This window comes from Rhinoraja longicauda, chromosome 27, assembly GCF_053455715.1.
Source record: "Rhinoraja longicauda isolate Sanriku21f chromosome 27, sRhiLon1.1, whole genome shotgun sequence".
Classification (NCBI taxonomy): domain Eukaryota; kingdom Metazoa; phylum Chordata; class Chondrichthyes; order Rajiformes; family Arhynchobatidae; genus Rhinoraja; species Rhinoraja longicauda.
In genome coordinates this window covers 5,283,480-5,305,656 of record NC_135979.1, presented here as the reverse complement: position 1 = coordinate 5,305,656, position 22,177 = coordinate 5,283,480, and the positions used below count along the sequence as shown (strand labels likewise).

General features: G+C 39.3%; 1 protein-coding gene across 3 annotated transcripts; it reads left to right on the top strand.

Moving 5' to 3' along the window:
* The first annotated feature begins 1,780 nt into the window (after positions 1-1,780).
* Positions 1,781-21,192, top strand: LOC144606808 (tRNA selenocysteine 1-associated protein 1-like). Of its 3 annotated transcripts, XM_078423189.1 has the most exons (10): positions 1,781-1,995; positions 3,899-3,996; positions 4,294-4,393; positions 6,157-6,212; positions 8,221-8,352; positions 9,580-9,699; positions 10,535-10,700; positions 12,382-12,415; positions 15,357-15,523; positions 19,740-19,874. In XM_078423189.1, the coding sequence occupies exons 1-9, from the start codon at positions 1,969-1,971 to the stop codon at positions 15,491-15,493; spliced, it is 870 nt and encodes a 289-aa protein (XP_078279315.1). In that variant the 5' UTR covers positions 1,781-1,968; the 3' UTR covers positions 15,494-15,523; positions 19,740-19,874. The 3 variants fall into 3 exon arrangements, with proteins under 3 accessions (XP_078279315.1, XP_078279314.1, XP_078279313.1); XM_078423188.1 differs by lacking the exon at positions 15,357-15,523 and having other exon boundaries at positions 6,160-6,212; positions 19,740-21,192; XM_078423187.1 differs by lacking the exon at positions 15,357-15,523 and having other exon boundaries at positions 19,740-21,192.
* Positions 21,193-22,177: the final 985 nt, after the last annotated feature.

Here is a 22,177-nt window from a genome sequence, read left to right as displayed (position 1 = left end):
AGAATCTCATCTCGATATCTCTGCATTGAGATTGCCTCCAATGATGACAAGCCTCGTTTTTCCCGTGAGGGAGATGCCGCCCCACACCATCACACTGCCTCCACCAAAAGATGTTACTCTATCGGTGCAGCAATCAGCATAGCGTTCTCCGCGTCTTCTCCACACTTTGACCCTATGATCCAACTGCCGTAGGCAGAATCTGGACTCATCGCTGAACATAATGTTCCTCCACATGTTCAGGTTCCAGTGCACATGTTGCCGACACCAGCGCAAACAGGCCTGACGGTGAAGGGCAGTCATGGCAGGCCTCCTGGCAGCCCTATGAGACCGGAGATCGGCTGCGTGCAGTCTGTTCCGAATTGTCTGGGCAGAGAGCCGTCGGCCATATCGTCCTGCAAACCTTGACTGCAAATCTGTAGAAGACAGCCTACGGTTCCTAAGTGCTGACAGGGTGAGGAAACGGTCTTCTTCAGGTGTCGTCTTCTTGGGACGCCCACTTTGCGGCCTGTCTCTGACATCCCCCGTTATATGGAACTTGGCCTTCACTTTGGAGATGGTACTAGGGCTCACTCCAAATAATGCCACAACTTGATTTTGCGGAACACCAGCTTGAAGTTGCCCTATCGCAAGGGCCCTATCCAGATCAGTCAAACGTGGCATGCCGATTCTTGGAGCAGACACCTACTGACCACTGTAGCAGGGCCCATGCTCACAGATGCTGCCAATCAGGTGCCAATCAGGCACCTGATTGTCAGCACCTGGGGGTACCAGAAGCTCAAAACAAGAGTCAATAGCAACAGCAGAATAAGCTGTTTGGCATTGGCAGAGAAGATTTGTCAAATTTTCCATGGGCGCAACCCATATACTCAGCTCTGCTGCTCATCCCACAAATGCATGTTCCTTACAAATGTGGCACCATTTAAAAGGGAAATAAACAGGCTTTCCAACGGTATAAGATTTATTGCCAAGAAGCATTGTTACAACAAAGAAATAATCTACCAAACACAAATTTCCTTACTTTTTGTGCTATGTTTATATACAACAGAAACTAAGGGAGCAAATACTAAATACTGTGAAATTCCATTGGCAAGAGCAATACAGTCACAAACATTCATCAACATTGCTTTGAAGAAAATGTCCTCTTGTTGATTAGTGATTTCCGTGTCCTTTCAATATTTCTCCTCTGGTGTCTGCTGAATTTTGGGTATGTTCTCACTTGGACTTGTTACAATAGTCATGTGTCGTTAGTTCTTGTCTTTGTCACCCACTTTTGTCTCATGTGGCTCCCAACTCTGTTTCCAGGCTTCTTGGGTCAGTCCCACCAGATTCTCCAGCTTCTGCAGTTTCCCGTTTCTATCAGTTACTCCAGCACTTTGTGTCTTTTTTGTAAACCGGCATCTGCAGTTCCTTGTTTCCACCATTTACGAAATACGTTGTGTTTTGCTCAAGACAGCAGCATCTGCAGTTCCTTGTTTCTAACAGTTACTCCAGCACTTTGTGTCTTGTTTTGTAAACCAGCATCTGCAGTTTCTTGTTTCTACCAGTTATTCCAGCACTTTGTGTCTTTTTTTTGTAAACCAGCAACTACAGTTCCTTATTTCTACCAGTTACTCCACCACTTAGTGTTTTGCTCAAGACCCCAGCATCTGCAGTTCCCCTTGTCTCCAGCGCAGTCGCTCCCTGGTCCCCACCACGGCAGCCTTGGCCGGGCGGGTCCTCCGCTACTGCGGGTGGCGCTGCGGAGCGGGGCGGGGCTGGGTTGAGGAGAGGGGGGCGGAGGGAGGCGGGCGGAGAGCGTCGCTGATCGCCGCTCAGGCGGAAGATCGAGAGGAGGCCGCCTGTCACCCGTCCGTCCGCCCGCCTGTCCGTCCGTCCCGCGGGGGCTGAGTGAGGAGAGGAGAGGAGGGGTGTGTTCGGTCGCCCCGGGAGAGTAGATTGTGAAGGAGAAGAGCGCGGGGGGCGAGGAAGATGTCGCGCAGCCTGTGGATGGGCGATGTGAGTGGAGTGTGAGGCGAAGCCAGGGAGGCCGAGCGTTGCCAGGGCAGGGGCTGGGCTTGGCTTGGCCCTGGGGGGCAGCTGTCGCTGTCAGTCGGGGGCCGCCGGCAGGTCACAAGGATAGGAGCAGAATTAGGCCATTCGGCCCATCAAGTCTACTCCGCCATACAATCATGGCTGATCTATCTCTCCCTCCTAACCCCACTCTCCTGCCTTCTCCCCACAACCCCTGACACCCGGACTAATCAAGAATCTGTCTATCTCTTCCTTAAAAATATCCACTAACCTGTCCTCCACAGAGAATTCCACAGATTCATCACCTAAAGAAATTCCTCCTCATCTCCTTCCTAAAGAAACGCCGCTTAATTCTGAGGCTATGACCCCCTAGTCCTAGACTCTCCCACTAGGTCTGGCCCCATCCTAACAGTAACAGTAGCTCAGCATACCCACTCATCTGTCCTGAACCCAAACTATGATAAACTGCTGGATTTGGGACTTTGATTATACGATTTTCCAGTGTTATGTATCACCATTCCTATTTATCAAACACAAAATGCTGGAGTAACTTAGTTGGCTAGGCAGCGTTTCTGGAAGGAAGGACTTCCATTCTCTTCACAAATTCCCATTAGTCCTGTGTCCCCCCCCCCCTTTGTTCTACCTATTGTACTAAAGTTTGTCTTCATTGCATTTCTGCATAGTATTATCTGATTCGATTAGACAGCATGCAAAACAAAGCTTTTCATTGTACCGCGGTACACGTGACAATAATAAACCTAAACCGAAGAAGGGTCCCCACATGAAACGTCGCTTATCTTAGACAATAGACAATAGACAATAGGTGCAGGAGTAGGCCATTCAGCCCTTCGAGCCAGCACCGCCATTCAATGCGATCATGGCTGATCACTCTCAATCAGTACCCCGTTCCTGCCTTCTCCCCATACCCCCTCACTCCGCTATCTTTGTACTCCACTGATACTGTCTGATCCGCTGAGTTACTCCCGCACTGTTTTGCCCAAGATTACCGTACCTGGAGTTAGAACAGAATGGTACAACACAGGAACAGGCCCTTCGTCTCACAATGCCCGTGCCGAACATGATGCCAAGACCAACTCTTATCTGCCTGCACATAATCCATATCGTTTCATTTTCTGCCTACCAAAGGTCTCTTAAATGCCATTATCTTACCTGCCGCTACTACAACCCCTGGCAGAACATTCCAGGTACCCATCACCCTATGTAAAAATAATTTCCCTTACACATCTCCTTTAAACTCTGCCCGTCTCACCTTAAATCCATGCCCTCAATTATTTCCATTCTGGGAAAATGGTTCTGACTCCATCCGATCTATGCTTCTCATAATTTTATCTACTTCTATCAGAATTCCAGAAAGAACATTCTTTGTTCAGTAATTCCTTGTGACCTCTCAAATGTGACCTAATCGTAGAATGGCAATTTTTACCTAAATGCAAAATCATGTGTTGCCCAAGGGAGCAATAAGTGGAAAAAGTTCATTGGATTTTGGCATTAGAAGAATCCCTCACTAATTAAAGTATTTTCTTTTTTAAAGGATAGTTTTGTTCTAGAATATTGACTGGAAACATTTAAAAGGACAACATGTAAAAAAAAAAGCTCAAGTAAAACACGAAGTGCTGGAGTAACTCAGCGGGTCTGGCGGCATCTTTGGAAGTCATGGATAGGCGATGTTTCGGAACCACCATTCTTCAGACTGCAGATCATTCTTTAGTCAAAATCTAGCCGCATCCCTTAATATTTCTATCTGGAATAATTGTCAGTTTCAACAAATAATTTCTGAAATTGAAACGACTAAATGTAAATTTAGTTCTTAATAATTTGTTACACGTTGAAATAACATAGTGGCCTAATTCTCTGGTTTTTTTTACAGTTGGAAAATTATATGGATGAAAATTTCATCTCAAGGGCATTTGCCACAATGGGTGAAACAGTAATGAGCGTAAAAATTATTCGTAACCGAGTGACTGGGTAAGAATAATAGTTCTATTTGTGAAAAAATTATTTGTTAAAATGTTATCATCATATGACAATTTAAAAATGCATTATATCAGTAGAAATTCTTTCTTTCTTATTGCATGGTGTGAAAAATAACAGATTTTAAATTGGTAATTACATAATATTTAGTTCCTCTTTAATAGTGCATTATTTATTCCATTTTTATGTAATCACGTTAATAGTTGATAAAATCTGTGATAATTGAGTAACCGCAATTGTTCAGGCCTTCATGGCGATCAGGTGAACTTGTAGCTATTCTTTTACATCCAGGACACCCGCAGGTTATTGTTTTGTGGAGTTCACAGACCAGGCTACTGCAGAACGATGCCTGCTTAAAATCAATGGGAAAAAACTTCCAGGTGCATCACCTGTAAGTATTTTGGTCATGATGCTAATAAATGAACAAATATATTCAATAATACTGGTGTGTGTAATATGGCAATGTCACGTTAGTTTGTACCTCAATTTGGTAATATGTATTGGCACCGTCTAAATTTATGTTCTGCCAATTCAGTATTTTAATAACTAGAGAATATTTTTCTATTCAACTGATGTGTTTAATTTGAACAGTTTAACTAACTGATAGTAACATTTGTGATACCAGGGGTTCCCGTCACACAAATACTGCCCAAACAATATGACATATAGCACAGCTGGTGGAGCTGCTGCCTCACAACGCCAGACATGGATTCAGTCTGACTCCAGGATCTGCCAATGTGGAGTTTGTAGTTCTCCTTCTGACCATGTAGCTTTTCCACAATATTTCCCCCACATTGCAAAGATATACAGGTTGATACATAAATTGAAAATGTTTAAAAAAAACTGTAGATGCTGGAAATCTAAAACAGACATGAAAAGGTTGTGACAAAGGATGTCTGAGCTGAAACATTATCGCTTCCCACAGATGTGGCTTGATCTCCTGAGTATTTCCAGCATTTTTTGTCTTTGTTTTGGGAGGTTAATTAGCCACTGTAAAATGTCCCCAGTATGTAGTTGAGTGGTAGAATCTGGAGGAGTTGATGGGTATATTTTAATATTGGGATTAGTGTAGGGTTAATGTTAATGTGTAGTTTACAATTGACGTGGATTTATTGGGCCAAATGGATTGTTTCCATGCTGTCTCTATGAAAATAATACTGCAATTCTAGTGCACTGCTGTGTTCTTTTAATGCATGACTAGGCAATTAATGGACAAATTTGCAAATAAATGTAATGATTAATGAGATTTCAATGCCACATTGTACCTCTGAAAAATCAAAGTTTTGTAGATGGAATTTATATAACAGTCCTTGCATACTGAAGCACTTTATAATTACAAGGTCTAAATAAATATGATACACACAAGGAAAATATTGCCAGCAAGATAATGAGGGAAAGGGCTCTAAAGAATGTGAAGAAATTAAATCTCTTGAAAGTAGGGGAGGCAAAGATTTGAGGAGGATTCAGCATATGCTGAAATGAAGAGGAAGTGGATCCAAGGTCTAAAATGAGGAGTGTGAGCATAGATATAAGGATGTGTGAGGGCACACGCAGGGAATTATGTGATGCTAGAGACTAAAAAAATTACAATAAATATCTCAAGTAAAACTCTGATAATCCATTACCCTTGAAACTTTTGTGGTGCCTGACTATTGGATGGTCTTCCTTCTACCACCCAAAGCCAGCTATATTTCACTGTTTTAACACATTACAAAGTGTTAAAATAAATTTACCAGTGAAACACTGAGTTTAACAGAAGTTGGGAAAATGACCAGCATTCCGACCTCAGCTCCGGCTAAAAACATAACCACACTTTTGGTGTTCCATACCCTATTCCTGGCTCTACAGTTCTCCAGTCCAGATCCTGTCCCTGTACCTGCCCCCTGCTCCCTGCTCCAGACTCTCAGTTGTGGCCATGCACTTTGCTTGCAATCTGGACCCTCAGTTTACATTTTGGACCAATGCATAAGCTAGGTGTCAAATCATCTAGATTTCTGAAAAAATTTGTTTTGAGTTTTACTATATTAGTTTATTATTGGATAACCTTCTGATGCTTTACTTGCAATATTAACCACTTCTAATCCTCAGTTTTCCGATACATGTTAATTAAAATCAAACTACATTACCACAGATAACATTGTTTATTGTTGCTAGCAGCCCAGAAGATTTAAGCTTAACTATGCCACTTATGGAAAACAGCCAGATAACAGGTAATTTATTACTGAACATTTATAATTGCTTATATATTAATTCATTCATTTAATTGTTCATTTCGTGAGTCTCTGTGAGTAATTTAAAGATTATTACCTTGGTGATTCTGATTTTAATTCAAACTCTAGCTTCCCATATTTCTTCAGCAGCATTTCCCTCTTCATCATGGCTAATTAGACTGTGTGGGTCACACTTTTGGGATCTACCGCTTTCTCGAACTCAGAGAGCTCATTCTGAGCAGTTGTCCTTAACCTTGGCACTAGGAAGTCAACACAGCCTTTGAGACACATACTTTCCCTTAACATTACTGCCGCTCAATACCATTACGTACTCTTTCACTTACACAACTTTAATGACCTCCTGCACAACAGTATTGTCAATTTGTTCATCCTTTCTGGTGTTTCTGCTCTGAGCCACGAAGGTGCAAGAACCTTGTACCTCTTGGACAAGTGCAAAGGCTGATCCTCCTGGATCCCCACACTGTCATCATAACTTCAAAAATCCTTACTCATTAAAGTCTGTGCATATTTCAGTCAGAGGACATTATAGACTCTCTGCCTGACATCCATCTCGATAGAAGGTCCCGACATGAAACACCATATCTCTCCACAGATGGTGCGTAATCTGCTTAGTTCCTCCTGTACTTGATTTTTGCTCCAGATTCCAGCATCGGCAGTGTTTTGTGCATTCACCTCAATGTGTTGTCTATTCCTCCTTAACTTCAGGATGGCAGTTTTCACAGTTTGAATCAAAGCCAAGGAAAATGTTCTCTCACTATCAAATCATTTGTCCTGGTAGTTGCCCTGGGCTTAACCAGACATCAAAAAATATTTTTGCAGCCGATTTGATTGAACTGAATTTCTGACCACTTATTCTCACCAGCATAAATACTGCCTCATCTCTTCATCTCTATCATGCATCAGCCCAGCTGCTTTTGAAACCTTCCTCTCACATCTTTCTTGACTGCAGAAGTAGTCCTTTTGGTCAAGTTCTTCTGGATGTTCTGGTCAATATCGTATCCATCACCTGCTCTTTCATAACACTGTGATGCATATACTAATCAGAATCATGTTTCACTCATCCATCACCTGAGGAGATGTATCTGATTTTCTTTGTTAGCTCCTCCAGACCCAGTATTCTCTGCTTTCCTCTAATTCTGACCTACCCTTCAGGATCTGCCTTTATCTTACCCTAAGTAGTCATGTCTTCAGTTACTTGGCCTGAGCCTTTGTGAATTTCATCCATAAACATTCACATTTCCCTCTCCATCTTCTTTAAGGTTCTCTTTATTTATTTGACCAGAAATTTAACTAACCCCTGTTGGACATTAGTCTGAAGAAGGTTCTCGACCCGAAACATCGGACATCAGTCTGAAGAAGGGTCTCGACCCGAAAAGTCACCCATTCCTTCTCTCCGGAGATGCTGCCTGTCCTGCTGAGTTACTCCAGCATTTTGTTGCTTCCTTCGATTTAAACCAGCATCTGTAGTTCTTTCCTACACGTTTAACTAACACCATGAGCATTCTGCTGTGGCTTGGTGTGAATTTTTGTTTGATTAGATTCCTGTAAAGTGCCTGTAAAGAACCTTTACCTGTATACATGTAAGTAGTTATTAACGTCTCAGAAAGGTCGAATAGTATTCATACTCTTGGTCCAGTGTAAAGAGATGATAATTTTATCCAGCAGTGACAAATTTCAGTAAAATGTAATTTCTACATCTATTTCCCTTGACCAAAGTAATAAAACCAGTGCCTAAATATTTTAAAACTCATTAAATTAAAACATGCTGTGAAACAATTTAAGTTGCTAAGGAAACAAGATGTATAGGATTTATTGATAGTGTCCATGCACATTTTAACATTTATATAGCCATTGCTGAAAATTAAGCAGTATTTCTCCTTAGTTTAATACATTTGAAGTGATATTCACGACAGATGCATTAATGCATGTTTTCAATTTTTTAAACTTTAATGCTTGGGGATTAATATTTTTCATGTATTTTCTCTAGTCCTGAATACTCATTGTTTGTTGGAGATTTAACCGCAGAAGTGGATGATGGAATGCTTTACGAGTTTTTTGTTGAAAAATATCCCTCATGTAGAGGCGGAAAAGTGGTATTGGATAATCTGGGAAACTCCAAGTACGTAATAGTTTCAGATTTTATTAGAAATAAATTCAATGTTCTATGTATTCGAGTTTCTCTTTATACCACCCATATTCTAGAAGTTGCCATATTGGTCAATAACCTTTCTTGCAATTTCTCAAAGCCAAATATTTTTAATGATCTATGCAATGTATGAATGGAGCAGAACAATGCATTGGGTGCCACTGGCAGGTTATAAATTGGTGCATACAGTTTATAACAGTAACCACTACCCAATGACCATATTAATCAACTGGAACCAAGGGCAACACGGTACTGCTGCAGCTCCAGTTTGCACTAAACGTTATTCCCTTTATCTTCTATCAATACACAGTGGACGGCTTGATTGTAATTAGGTATAGTCTTTCCACTAACTGGATAGCACATAACAAAAAGCTTTTCACTGTACCTCGGTACACGTGACATTAGACTAAACTAAATAGTTACCCAGGTTCAATTCAGACTTTCAGTAATTCTGTATAGAGTTCTGCATAAAATGTAACAATTTTAAATGAAGAGCAGGATTAGTTTGTATGTAATTCAACGTGGATTTAACATATGGACATCCAAGTATTTATGTTTAGTGGGCTAATTGGAAATTTGTGACCATGAGCTGAAATTGTTGAAGATGTGACATTTCTTGCATGGAACTGCTGGGTGTGCACAGTGATGTCAAATGTTCATCACTTACACAAAGTTTTGCTATGTCTATTAGGTGTGAGAGAACATTGAAACAAGCCTTAACTGGGGGATTGCGGAATGCTTTATCCTTGGTTAAAGAGCTTCATTTCACCTTGTCTATTGCTAGATTCACATGTGCATCTTCTTCCAGATAGTTGGCTTCTTTAATGTTCCCTTAATGCACTTAACCCCAAACTACCTCTGCAAGACACGCCTAACGTAATAATCTGCTCAACCATACCTCAGATCCGCATTTGGCCTACTGATACCCTCTGTGTCATCCACCCCTCTGTGCTATTTTCTCTTTTCCCCGATTTGCTCCTGCCCCTTTGCCCATGTGCTCAAGTCCCCAATTCATTTCAACCAGAGTCCTTTATAATGAGGGCAAGATGCTGTTTATTATCAAATACAATGCTTTGGCTTGTATCATACAATATCAGAGGCCCCACAGTCATCCAATCCCAAAATTACCATGCCCAGACCACCCATTGCAAAGTAATCAGGTTTGAGATAAAACAACAGATTTTCTTCCTTTTTTTATAGAGGTTATGGCTTTGTGAAGTTCTCGGATGAAGTGGAACAGAAGCGAGCGCTTGCCGAGTGTCAAGGTGCCATTGGCATCGGAGGAAAAGCTTTACGGCTGAGTGTGGCAATACCAAAAACGTAAGCAACATTGGAGAACCACAAAGGTTGGGCGTTGCACTTTCTGATCCACACTATTGAATTTAATATAGTCCTTTAGAAACGTTTGGCAATGTAGCAGTGTCTACATCTAGTTAAATCATTGTAGAAAGCTCTGTGGTAAATTAATGCCATTGTGCCACTCAAATATATCAGTATCGCAGAAGATCTTGCCTGCAATGACCAGTTTTAGTGGAATAGTGACAATCTGAGAAGAATACTTTAGGATATGTGCTTTAATGCTAACATGCATATAGCCAGAACATTTGTTTGGTTTGTGATAAGAGTTGAGGTTCTGTAGAAGAGTCCATTTCGCCAAAAAAATTGCACATTGTCATAGAGTAATACAACGTGGAAACAGGCCCTTCGGCCCAACTTGCCCTCACCGACCAACATGTCCCAGCTGCACTAATCCCACCTGTCTGCGTTTGGTTGATATCCCTCCAAACCTGTTCTATCCATGTACTTGTCCAACTGTTTCTTCAACGTTGGAATAGTCCCAGCCTCAACTACCTCCTCTGGCAGCTTGTTCCATACACCCACCACCCTTTGTATGAAAAAACATTATTACATTTAATTAGCAAAATCATATCCAAGTTCTAGAGGCAATAATTATAATCAGGATTGAGCTCAAACTAACTGTTTCGCTGTTATGTCTATGTTTAATTGCATTTATATCCTTATTTTTGTTATCTAGAACATACAATAATTTTAACAATAATTTTAAACTGGACAGATCTCAGTTACTTAGTATACACTACCATGTATCTTTTTGCCATAATGTGACAAATAAAATGCCTTTTAAATTACATTTCAGAAATCGTGTAGTGAAGCCACCAGACTACAGCCAGACATATACCTACAACTACAGCCAGTATTACCAGCCATACCAGAATTACTATACTCACTGGGGATATGATCAGTACACTGGCAGTTATAGCTACAGCTACCAACAATATGGTTATACACCCAGTACCATGCAGGTAAAGTAATGGAAAGTTTGAGAACCAGACCACCATCTCCAGCCCCACTATATGTTATATTGATCTAAATATTTAATCGTTGAACATCTCTTATACAGAATATTTTGTTGCCATTCATGTAAGCCCTCTACTTAATTTTCTTTTGTTTATCTTTATTGCTGTAGGTTGATTTTATCCTTGTTATCTATCAATCTCCTATCAATATAAACATTGTGGAAGAAGGCAGCTATAGAGTATAAATTAAAGTTATATTTGCTCGATTTGAATGTTCAATTTGGAAGTTATTGAACAATTTGTAGGCCATGCAACGAGTTAAACGAAAGGACAAAACGTCAAATAGTTCGGAAGAATAGAAAAGCAGAATATTATTTAGGGGGTATTACAAAGAATGCTAGTGTTCACGGAGATCTGGGAGCACAAGTAAAGAAACAAATTAGCATACAGTGCAACATTTTATTAGGAAGGTAAATGGAATATTGGCCAATCAAATCAGCTAATTTATTTGTTGACAGAGTAGATTCAAGGAAACATTTGGTCTATTCCTGCATCAATTTAGCATGTGTTTTATATCTTATATCAGATGTGAGCTACGGAATACCATGCTTGTGAATACCTTGATTAAACATCAATTATCAAGAGAAATAGGTATCGTCCCCCTTCGTCCCCCCCCCCCCCCCCCAAGGTTTTTTTGTTGTTTAGTCTGTTAAATGGGGGGCACATTTAAATATTCTTAATTAGAAACATAAAAAATATGTGCCATTCGGCTCCTCGAGCCAGCACCGCCATTCAATATGATTGTGGCTGATCATCCAGAATCAGTACCCCATTCCTGCCTTCACCCCATATCCCTTGGTTCCGTTAGCTCAAAGAGCTACATCCAACTCTCTCTTGAATTACTTATTATTGCCTGTCTTTCATTATGCATTTTCTAATGCATTTTTGTTAGGAGAAATAAAGTTCCAACAAAGTAATTTCACCAGTATTGCTAAGTATACAGGAAGTGCTAAAGTTGAATGAATGAAAGGTAACATGTTTTCCTGCAGTTTAGGTGAAATTGTACCTGACTCCGCCGTATCTTTCTGCTGCTCATAATGATGTGCTCATTTTTGTTTTTGTTTTAAATTAATTCCTGCCAGTGTTCAGTGTAGGCATAGCCTGCATTTATTGCTCATGCATAATTATCCTTGGGTGACTTTCTGGCCATGTCTGTGTCAGTCACAATCTTGTAGGTCTAAAGTGTCATAAAAGCCACGTAAAGATGACAATGTTCCTTTCCTACAGGAATGAGTGACACTCGTCTCCAGATTATTAGTCTAGATCATTATTTCTGTGCTCACTACCCTATTCGATATTCATTATCCCACTGCCTTATTTATTTTTTTTGGTTTTGCCTCTAAATGTAAAACAGAGTTTGATCTCTAAATTTTAGCCTTACTGAAATTTTTTGTGGCAACACATGTCTGGTATGTGCAACCTCTCCCTGTCGACAGTCATCCAGTTGTTTTGTTGTAAAATTAATACTAACAAATTCATATGGTTCAACATTCCATTGATGGGATCCTTTCAAAAGAGTTTGTGCGGGAAGTTGGCGAACAGACAAAATAAGCAGAAATGTGTTGGGATATAGAGGGCATCAGATGTTAGATATGTGAATTTGAAATCAAATGCCTGTTGTTTACAGAATTACGAAGAAGTTGGAGATGATGCTCTGGAAGGTAAGGTGAACAATTTTTCCTCTGTGTCCAATATAGTTGGAATCAAAACCTTGTGATATTTTTAATTGATGTATGTTTTCTTATCATAAATTGTAAAGTTATTATAGTCTAGTAGATTTAAAAAATCAAACTTGTTGGGCAACAGCAATCAATAGAAAAACCTCACATTTTGAAACAAGGAACTGCAGATAGAGCAGTAAAAACCTCACAAGCTTTATACCTTATTTGTCTCTGGTTCTTATATATATATTTTTTTCTTCTTTACACTTGCATTACTGTTAGTATGTTATTTTAGAAAAAAATAACTAACTTCATCACAGAAGAAGCCCATTTTACCCTTTATATCTGTTCTGTGTTTTTCAATTAGAGCAGTCCAATTCATACTCTTGCCATTCATTTGTATTTTTTAGTGTTTTATTAACTTTATTTATTCAGTTCCCTCTTAAATTTTGTTTCAAAATCATCTTGTGGTTAATTTGGGAATGTATTCTATACTCCCATTACATTACGTGACATTTTAAATCATTTTGTTCAGACCATCAGAATTTTACGAAATATGTTTCCAATGCAGATATTGATATCAGTAGATTTTCACTAAAATTATACAACAGCATGATCTCTTTCCCTTAATGATATATTCTTCAAAGATGCCAAACTTAGAGAAAGTTATGGAGTAATGACACACAGTGATATTTTAGACTTTAGAGTTACAGCACGGAGAAAGGCACTTCGACCCACCAAGTCAGCAGCGACCAGCGATCACTCCATACACTAATACTATCCTACATACTGGGGATAATTTTTTTTTCAACTTACAAAAGCCAATTAACCTGTAAATCTGAAGGTCTTTGGAGTGTGGGAGGAAACGAGAACACTCGGAAGAAACCCAAATGGTCACATGGAGAACATACAAACCATAGTCAGGATTGAACACAGGTCTCTGGCCCTGTAAGGCAGCAACTCTACCGCTGCACCACTATGCCGCCCCAATTTCCTGGCACCATTATGCCATTTCGCTGCCTCCCGTGCCAAGAAGTTAATTATTACACTCCTCCCCCCAATTACAGTCAATGGCGTTCACCTTTCTCATAGATTGAAGCTATTTTCTTGCCAGTCCCACATTGATTTATAAGTATTATATTTAATGATTTTTATTTACTCCAAGTTTCTCATGTTTCCCAATACTTTAATCTGATATCGTACAAAATATCAATTTATTATTATGTATGACAACATGTTTTTTGTATGGTGGTTTCTAATCAAATAAGATTCACTTTTAATTACAAATGGATTAACATAAAGGCAAAAGACATTATGGCAACTTCTGGTTACATGACATCTTTGTTTCCTGTTATCTGGTGATTTTACCACACAAACACAGGCTAATAACAGCAAATTATTTTAATTTTCTAGTAAATTCACTATGTGTCCCTTGCCATTTGGTTCTTACCTCAGTGAACTGTTCTGCCAGTCAAATACTGCATGATTCTCAGCTTGCATGATGTCTTGCCAGCAGGCAAGCTGTCATGGTTATCTCGCTGCCAATATTGAAGAAAGAAAGATCTTATGTGAAAATTGACAAGTATAATTTTAATTATGGTAAAGCTGTGGAATTGCACTAATTATAGGGGTTCAAAACAGTAATGTTAGTGTGCGGGGATCGCTGATCGGCGCAGATTCAGTGGGCCAAGGGACCTGTTTCCATGCTGTATTTCTAAACTAAACAAAACTTAACTAAAAAGCATTTTTTTTAATAGTCTTCAATAGTAATTGCAATCTGTTACAATTGGATCGCATATTTGCAACAAACATCACACCGTATGCATAGATAGATGGCCCAGTATTTGGCAATGGTTTGGTCATCTTTTTTCTGGTGGTTGGCTGCTGGATGCATTGCCAATTCATTCTAATTAAGGAAAATATGGTGAAAATTATCAAATGAAAGTTTGTGTTCCTTTAGGAGATTAAAATTATATTTAAATTCACTGAATTCAGACATGCAGGAAAATTGGGACTGTTTGATTTTTGGAATTTGTTCAGGCACCTGCTGTTATAAAATTGATTTACACAGATATTAAACATCTTTTTTTATATTGAGTCAATCTCTGGCTCAGATTGACTGAGATACATTTTTTTACATTGAGTTGGAAGGTTATATTCCTGTTAACTTTGATTTCGTGCCACTATTTGTGACACATTGACATTTACACATCAGTAATGGAGCAGTTTATTACAGGGTTGTTGTGTAGCCTGCACTGTGCCTTTTAATACAGTTTCACTGGAATTATTATTCCACATGGGATTGAAAGTTTGTATACAGAAATGCCTTCAGCTTTTGTTTTTATTCTTTCCATGTTTGACATTTTTCTTTGCACCACTGCAGTTCTTTAGGCAAAGCCACCTAGTGGTATCTCACTTTGGCAGCCGTTCATAACATGCCCTAGGCTCAGTCAGGCTGTTGAGTCATAGACATCATAGCTGAGCATAGTCATGGTGTTTGTGTACACACATTCCAGCAGGAGGCACTGGATAATGATTAGAAGTGGAAAACCTTGGCTTATTTTTCATCTCTCCAACAAGGGAGACTGTTTATTACCACCCTGTCTATACCTCTGGCTCAAGCTAGATAATTGACCACAGACTCAGACTGACTGAGATACTACCATTTTCTGTCCTGTATGTATGATTGACAGTGTTAGAGTTTTATTTTATTTTTTTAAAACAAGATTGGTGTTTAAAAAGTTTGAAGAGAACACACACACGTGAAAAAAGTACGAAATTTTAGCTCGGAAGTTACTTAAGAATTTATTTAAGAATAAAAAAACTGAAAGTTTAATTATAAAGCCTTTGCCATGCTGGCCAATACAATTCCTGTATGTTTAAGGGATCGTTACTGCTGCTGCTGCCTCATTAATGCACTGATTATACTTATTTGGCTCAGTGCATCATGGGAATATGCCTCTACCTGCTCAAGGCCTCTCCTTTCCGGGTATATTCCTTCAGCCAGGAGGATGGGGTGGACAGAGCCAAGGACTTCTCCATGACTACAATCACCAGTGCTGTTCCATGTTCTGCTGACAGGGGCTGTATTTGCCTCGGCGAGACAATGTAAGTCTATGTCTCCGATGAAAAACTGTATTTCCAGTGGTGCCCCACCTGAAGACCCCATGGGAGGTTCACAGATGACCCAATTTCCCTATGATTTTTAAGTTGCAACTACTTAGTAGTGAGCTAAGTGGTTGGAAAAATATAGTGTCACAATCGGCAATTTTTCTTTCCAGTACCTGGATTTGAGTGAACAGTTAAAAAATAAATAAATTTGTGAACATTTTTTTAAAAGATCCCTTTCTTGGCACAAATCTCAATTCCTCAATCCGTGATTTGAATGCAGTACTCTGTGATTCTTTGTTTGGCAATTAACCCATAATTTGGCTGACCTCTTGCAAAGCAGGATGAAAAATCCAGCGGGTGCATTTACATCTCTTTAAAAATGTAGCATATTTGGGGTAAAATGGACAGACGACATTTAGGGCCATGACCAAAAAGTCATCCGTCCATTTCCCTCCACAGATGCTGCCTGACCCATTGAGTTCCTCAGGCAGTTTGTTTGTTTGCTCAAGTTTCCAGCATCATCCCCTTTGTGTCTCCAAGTAGCATATTTGTTGGAGACTCCAATGAAGAACATTGTAACATAGATATTCAGAGCATGAAACCCATTGCACTTTTCAAGATAAATTCTCAGAGTGTTAGACAACATCTGTGAGGTGAAAAACAGAAATAGAGGGTCAAGATAGAACTGGAAAAAACCAAGAGGTAATACATGTTCTATGATGTTGAGAAATGGGGAGAATAAAAGGAAAGGTCTGTGAGAAGCAGCTGTGATAAATTGATGATGGTGAATGGCTAAGCGATTGTAATTGGATAAGAAACAAAGCATTGTAGAGAGGAGGTGCAAACGGGAGTGGTAGAATTGTATGAACAAATAGGGGGCTGTGATGCACCTAGTTCGTAGATATGGTCCTGTACCTTGAGTTTCTCTGGATTCAGAATCAGAAGAAATCAGAATCTGAGCAAGACGGAGAATTTAAGTGACAAGACCATGCTTACCATTTGAACAGAAGTCTTCCACAAAGTTATTCCTTAGCCTGTCTTTGGTTTCGCCAGTGTGGAATGTGCATCAAATACTTTGTACTAAATTGAAAAAAGTAAATTGTTATTTCACCTAGAAAGGATCTTTGGCGTTTGGGCATTGGTTAAAAAAAAGTTTCATCTCATAGAGTCATGCTGCATGGATCTTGTATTTTAATTTCAGATTTTGAACATTACAGTATTTTGCTTCAATTTATTTCTAAATTCTTAGTTCATGTTCTACATGAGTGACTCTCACAGGAGCTTTGCAGCAAACATTAATTTTATTGTGCTGGATCAAACTTCCCAATTTTTTTCCCTTTGCCTACTACTATTAAATCTCTTCAGCCCTCCCTCTGCACAACTCACTTCTTTACATTTTTAGCTCGCTATTTGGACTTTCTTCCTTACCCCTTTAAAAGCCCCATTTCCAGATCCTTTTTGATAATTCCTGCTGATGCAAGCATCTTTTATTTTGCTTTTTTCCCCAGTCCATTTCCTTCCGGTTTTTCTGTTACAAGTAAATACTGTCAAAGCAAACTACAGTTCTGAATGTCAGATATAGGGCAGTGTTAGTCAACGCATTAAGCCTAATGTTATATCGGATTGAAGTAGAAAATCTCTAGATCTTCAGTGATTTGATTAACTGTGACCCAGGTGGTGTGGCCTAGAATCACCACTCTACCTTCTGTTAACAAGACATCAGCTTGTACTCAGTAGGATTCAGCAATATGGTCCTCTACCCTGTTTCTTTTGCCAAAAAGAAATCATGCAGGACTTTCCTGATCCTCAAACCAAACCACTGGTGAAATAAATAAATCATGGCCTAATTTTGCTAAACATCTGTCTTTCTCGATTGGTGAATTTAGCTAAACAATCCCCACATGTTATGTATTTCCACACCAGTATAGCACGCTGGGGAGAACCAAGATCTGAGACTGAATCCTGGCCTGAAGATAGATTCAGGCTAAGAAATGTGCTTGTTACGGCAAGAGGAAAAAGCACTTAGAGACAGGTGACCTAAAATTGCTTCAGATCACACACAAGCCAGTATCTTCACTGCCTTCATATTTTTATTTAAACTTCAGTTTGTTAACAACAATTTTTACCTCATTTGATATAGTAATTTGTAGTCAATAGTCAATTTATTTGTCACATACACATAAATGTGCAGTGAAATGAAAGATTACCCACAGTCCAACAATAAGACCAATAAAAATAAGTAATAAAAATAAGCAAGAAACATCCATCACAGTGAGTCTCCTCCAGTCACCTTCTCACTGTGATGGAAGGCCAGAATGTCTTTTCTCTTTCCCTGCCGTCTTCTCCCGCGGTCAGGCTGTTGAAGTTGCCACGTCGGGGCGGTCGTGGCTCCCGACATTGAAGCCCCCGCCGGGCGGAGAAAATCCCGCGGCCTATTTCAGGCCCAACATTCACATTTTACATAACCCTACAGTAAATATGAGGCCATTTGGCCCAATGCACCAATGCTGCCTCTTTGAAAGCACTAGGCAATGCTGCCACTCTTTCCCATAGCCCAACAAGTTAGTTCATTTTGATTTTGAGGATTTTATACCTGACAACATAATACATCCTCAGTGCTGCACTTATCAGTTTGGAATTTGTGCTTGTGTCTCCGGTATAGTCTGGAACCCATGGGTTTTGATTCAGAAGCAAGATACTCAGTATGCACAAAGCTGATGTTTTGGGTGGAGCAGAATATTGGGAGATAATTGTAGGGATTAGAAAGAGAATGTCCACTGAACTATTGTTGCTCACCGCAACTTTGAGATGATAATAGATGTTGAAAATGTCTGATTTAAAATTGTCCAATATATTCCAGTTCTCCAACAATGGCATCACTGTATCTTTCATCTAATCATTCTAGATGTCATGCATCACCGCACCAAAATATGATGCTGAAAATAGCCTCAGAAGGCATATTAGAGTCAGCACCAAAGACCATGGACAGAGTGAGATCTGTAAATCTAGATGTAAAATCTTTTTAACATTGCACCAAATAACTTTGCTTAATAATTAATAGGGCAATGATAATATCATATATCCAGGTAGAGCACATTGCAAGAAATAAGAATTTTCATGAATATTTTGTGATATAAAGATATTATGTTTGATGGCTGTGTTATGGTGATTGAATGCTCTGGAGTCAAATCCTTTTATTTGGCCACATCCAATGGACTCCCTCCTCGATGAGAATGATTCACCTAAATTTAATTTCTGTAAATCTAATCCCATCTCACAAGAGCAGTTTCAGGAATTCGATCAAAAAAACATAAAAAGAAAAGAAAAGCAAAGTGAAATGGCCGTTTTTTTTAGATTGAAAAGGCAGAGATACTGCAGCTAGCAATGTGTAGATAGGTTCAATACCTGCATGGCTTAGAACACAAAATGATGGGGGTAACTCAGCGGGTCAGGCAGCATCTCTGGAGAAAATGAATAGCCAACGTTTTGGGTTGGGAACCCTTTTTCAGATTGCTGCCTGTCCGCTGAGTTACTCCAGAACTTTGTGTTCTGTGCAAAATTTCCACATCTGCAGTTCCTTGTACCTACATGGCTTATTTTGTTTCCATATTCCTAACCAGGGAAAAAATGATTAAAAGAAATTAAGATGTAAGTAATTAAATCTGCTGTGGACGATTAACAATTTGATCTCCAACTTTTTAATGTAAATTCACTGCCATTTATTTGCTTTTCTGGGAGGAAGAAAATAGTATGACGAGATTTGAATTATTTTTACTTAAGTAATGTTTTGACTATATATGGTGTATAAAACAATAGAGGTGCTGCCTCACAGCACCAGAGACCGAGGTTCAATTCTATGTTGTCTATGTTGGCATGCTCTCCCTGTGACCACGCAAGTTTCCTCTGGGTGCACCAGTTTCCTTTTGCATTCCAATGATGTGTAGTTGGTACGTTAATTGGCTGTGGTACATTACCTCTGTTGAGTAGGTGAGTGGTAGAATTAGGAGAGAATTGATGAGAATTCAAAAAAGGATTAATATGCGATTAGTGTAAATGGATGGTTAACGTTGTGCTGTAAGGCCTGTTTTTATAGCTTTATGTCTCTCAACCTTTGCTATGAATGATGACGTTTCTCACACTTGCGCTGTAGAATATCTTCTCCGTTGTGTGACGTCTATATTGAAGTGCCACTGTTACATTTGTCATGTTCCAGATCCAGTTCCTCACTTGGATGTCGAAGAAGCTAACGCACAATTCATGGAACAGAGTGAGGAGTTCTACGACGCACTAATGAATTGCCATTGGCAGCCATTGGACAGCGTTGCATCTGAAATCCCTGCATCGGCCATGGCCTAGCAGGTTAACATTGCTACAAAAAAACATAATTCCAGATAATCAGTGGGATGTGTTTATCCCATCGCTCTCATGATTTTCTGGTTATGGCATAATTCTTGTTTAATATGGTTCATACTGTGACAAAACAGACTTAACAAATGCTGCATCCTCTTGTTCTGATTTTGTGCAAGGTTTTAAGCAATCGATAATTTCAAAAGATTTTTTATTTAAGAAAGTGGATCTGCTTCCCACAATGTTAGCGTTAGGTCTGTCCAACTATTTAATTCATCGTTTTGGAATGTTTTAAAATATGATTTTAAATAGGAGTAGGTGAGCCTTAGATGTTACATGGCATTTTCATAACCATGAGTAGAGGTTCATAGGTATTACATGAATCATAACACCAAAGAGTGCCTTATGATTCTTTTTTTGCATATGTTATATTTTTACACAATGAGTTGAAAGTCTAAACAATTCAAATACCCACCGTAACAAAGATTCCTCGCATAATGTCTGTATTTTCGCTTAAGTACAGCATTTGTCAATGCAGAATTTACAATGTTATTACTATTCGCATTTAGAGCCTGATACAGTACTGGTTTATTCACTACATTTTTGTGTGTGTGCATTTATGTCATGAATTTTGATATTTCTAATCCTCTGGGGGATTTTTGTGTTAAAATCTCCCTAGGCCATCTGAAAAAAAGGTATCATTATGATGTATCATTGTGAACCTTTGAACAGTACAGGATTCTTTTGTGATTTTAAGATTATCAAAACAGGACGTAATGGTAGTTGTGATTAAAAAGTGACTGTAGGACATTGGTACTGGTATAATTTCTTCTCAACACCTACCTCCAATGCACGGTTGTGAGATTACACACTTTGATAAGGCACAGGGTCAGATTTGCTTCCAGCTTTCAGAACTGCAAGCGGCAGACTTTATCTTTGTCGGAAAAGAGTTGCAGTTCACCCCAGCTAAAGTTACAATTTATAGTTTAAAGAAAAGTGTAAGTAAGATTAATGAAAAATATTTTGTTAATTCTGCTTGTGCATCTCACCATTTTTCATTCGGGTATTTTTCCAGCGTTGTTTCCACGACCTGGTTGCAGTCTCACTACTGAGTAGGACTCTAGGTTTGTAAATTTATAAAAAGCTATGATATAGTGGGGACTTATTTGTTAATAGAAAAGGTGACAGGCATTTATTTAAGGCTATTAAGTCCTGCTTGCAAGTGTTAATGTTTACATTTTCTTAGTTATGCCTTTGTTAAATTTCTAATTTTATGATATCCAGAAGCCCGTGAAAGCAAATTTATTTTGTAAAATAAAATAAAGGCATCTTTTTTAAATGAAAGTTATGTGGGTTATGAGCTTTTTTTGGACTGAGTGCTGTACTTTTCCGTAACTGAATGTCACAAATTAACGGAACCTGATTATGAGGCAAAATGGCTGCAGGGAGCTCATTTGGATCTATTATAGCTCATTATTTTCATTAATAACGCACAGGACATTAACCGAAGCACAAATGTTGGAACTGGAACTGCCTCTTGCAAAGACCTCCTCCAACCCTGCCTCTTGCAAAGATGCTAACCCCTACTCCCAATTTCTCTGTCTCCACCGCAGCTGCTCCCAAGAAGCTTTTCAGTCTAGGACTTCCAGATATCCTTTTTCTTTAGTAAACATAGTATCCCCCCTACTGTCATTGATGGATCCATCACCTGCATTTCCTCTGTGTCCTGTAATTCTGCTCTTGCTCCCCTTCCCCTCCAGACAGAATAAGTATAGAGTTCCTATGGTCCTTGCCTTTCACCCCATTGGCCTCTGCACCCAACACATCATTCTCCGACATTTGTGCCACCTTCAATGTGATCCCACCACTAGTCACGTCTTCCCCTTCCTACCCTTTATAAGTTCCTTCCAATTTATAATGATGCTCTCAGTTTAGACTCGTAAAATACAAAACTGAATTGAATTGAATTGAGTAAGTTTATTGGCCAAGTATGTACACATATAAGGAATGTGCCTTGGTACTCTGCTCGCAAGTAACAACACGAACATACAGTAAACATTAAGAATAAAGCATGAAACATTAAAACATTAAGAATAAAACATTATAATTTAAACATGTGAATGAAATAAAATACCAGAGCAAAAAGAGGCCACAGACGTTTGGTTATTCAGTAGGGCTACTACTCGCGGGAAAAAAGCTGTTTTCTAGTCTGGCTGTGGCGGCTTTGACAGTCAGGAGTCATCTTCCAGAGGGAAGTGCTTCAAAGAGTTTGTGGCCAGGGTGAGATGGGTCAGAAATGATCTT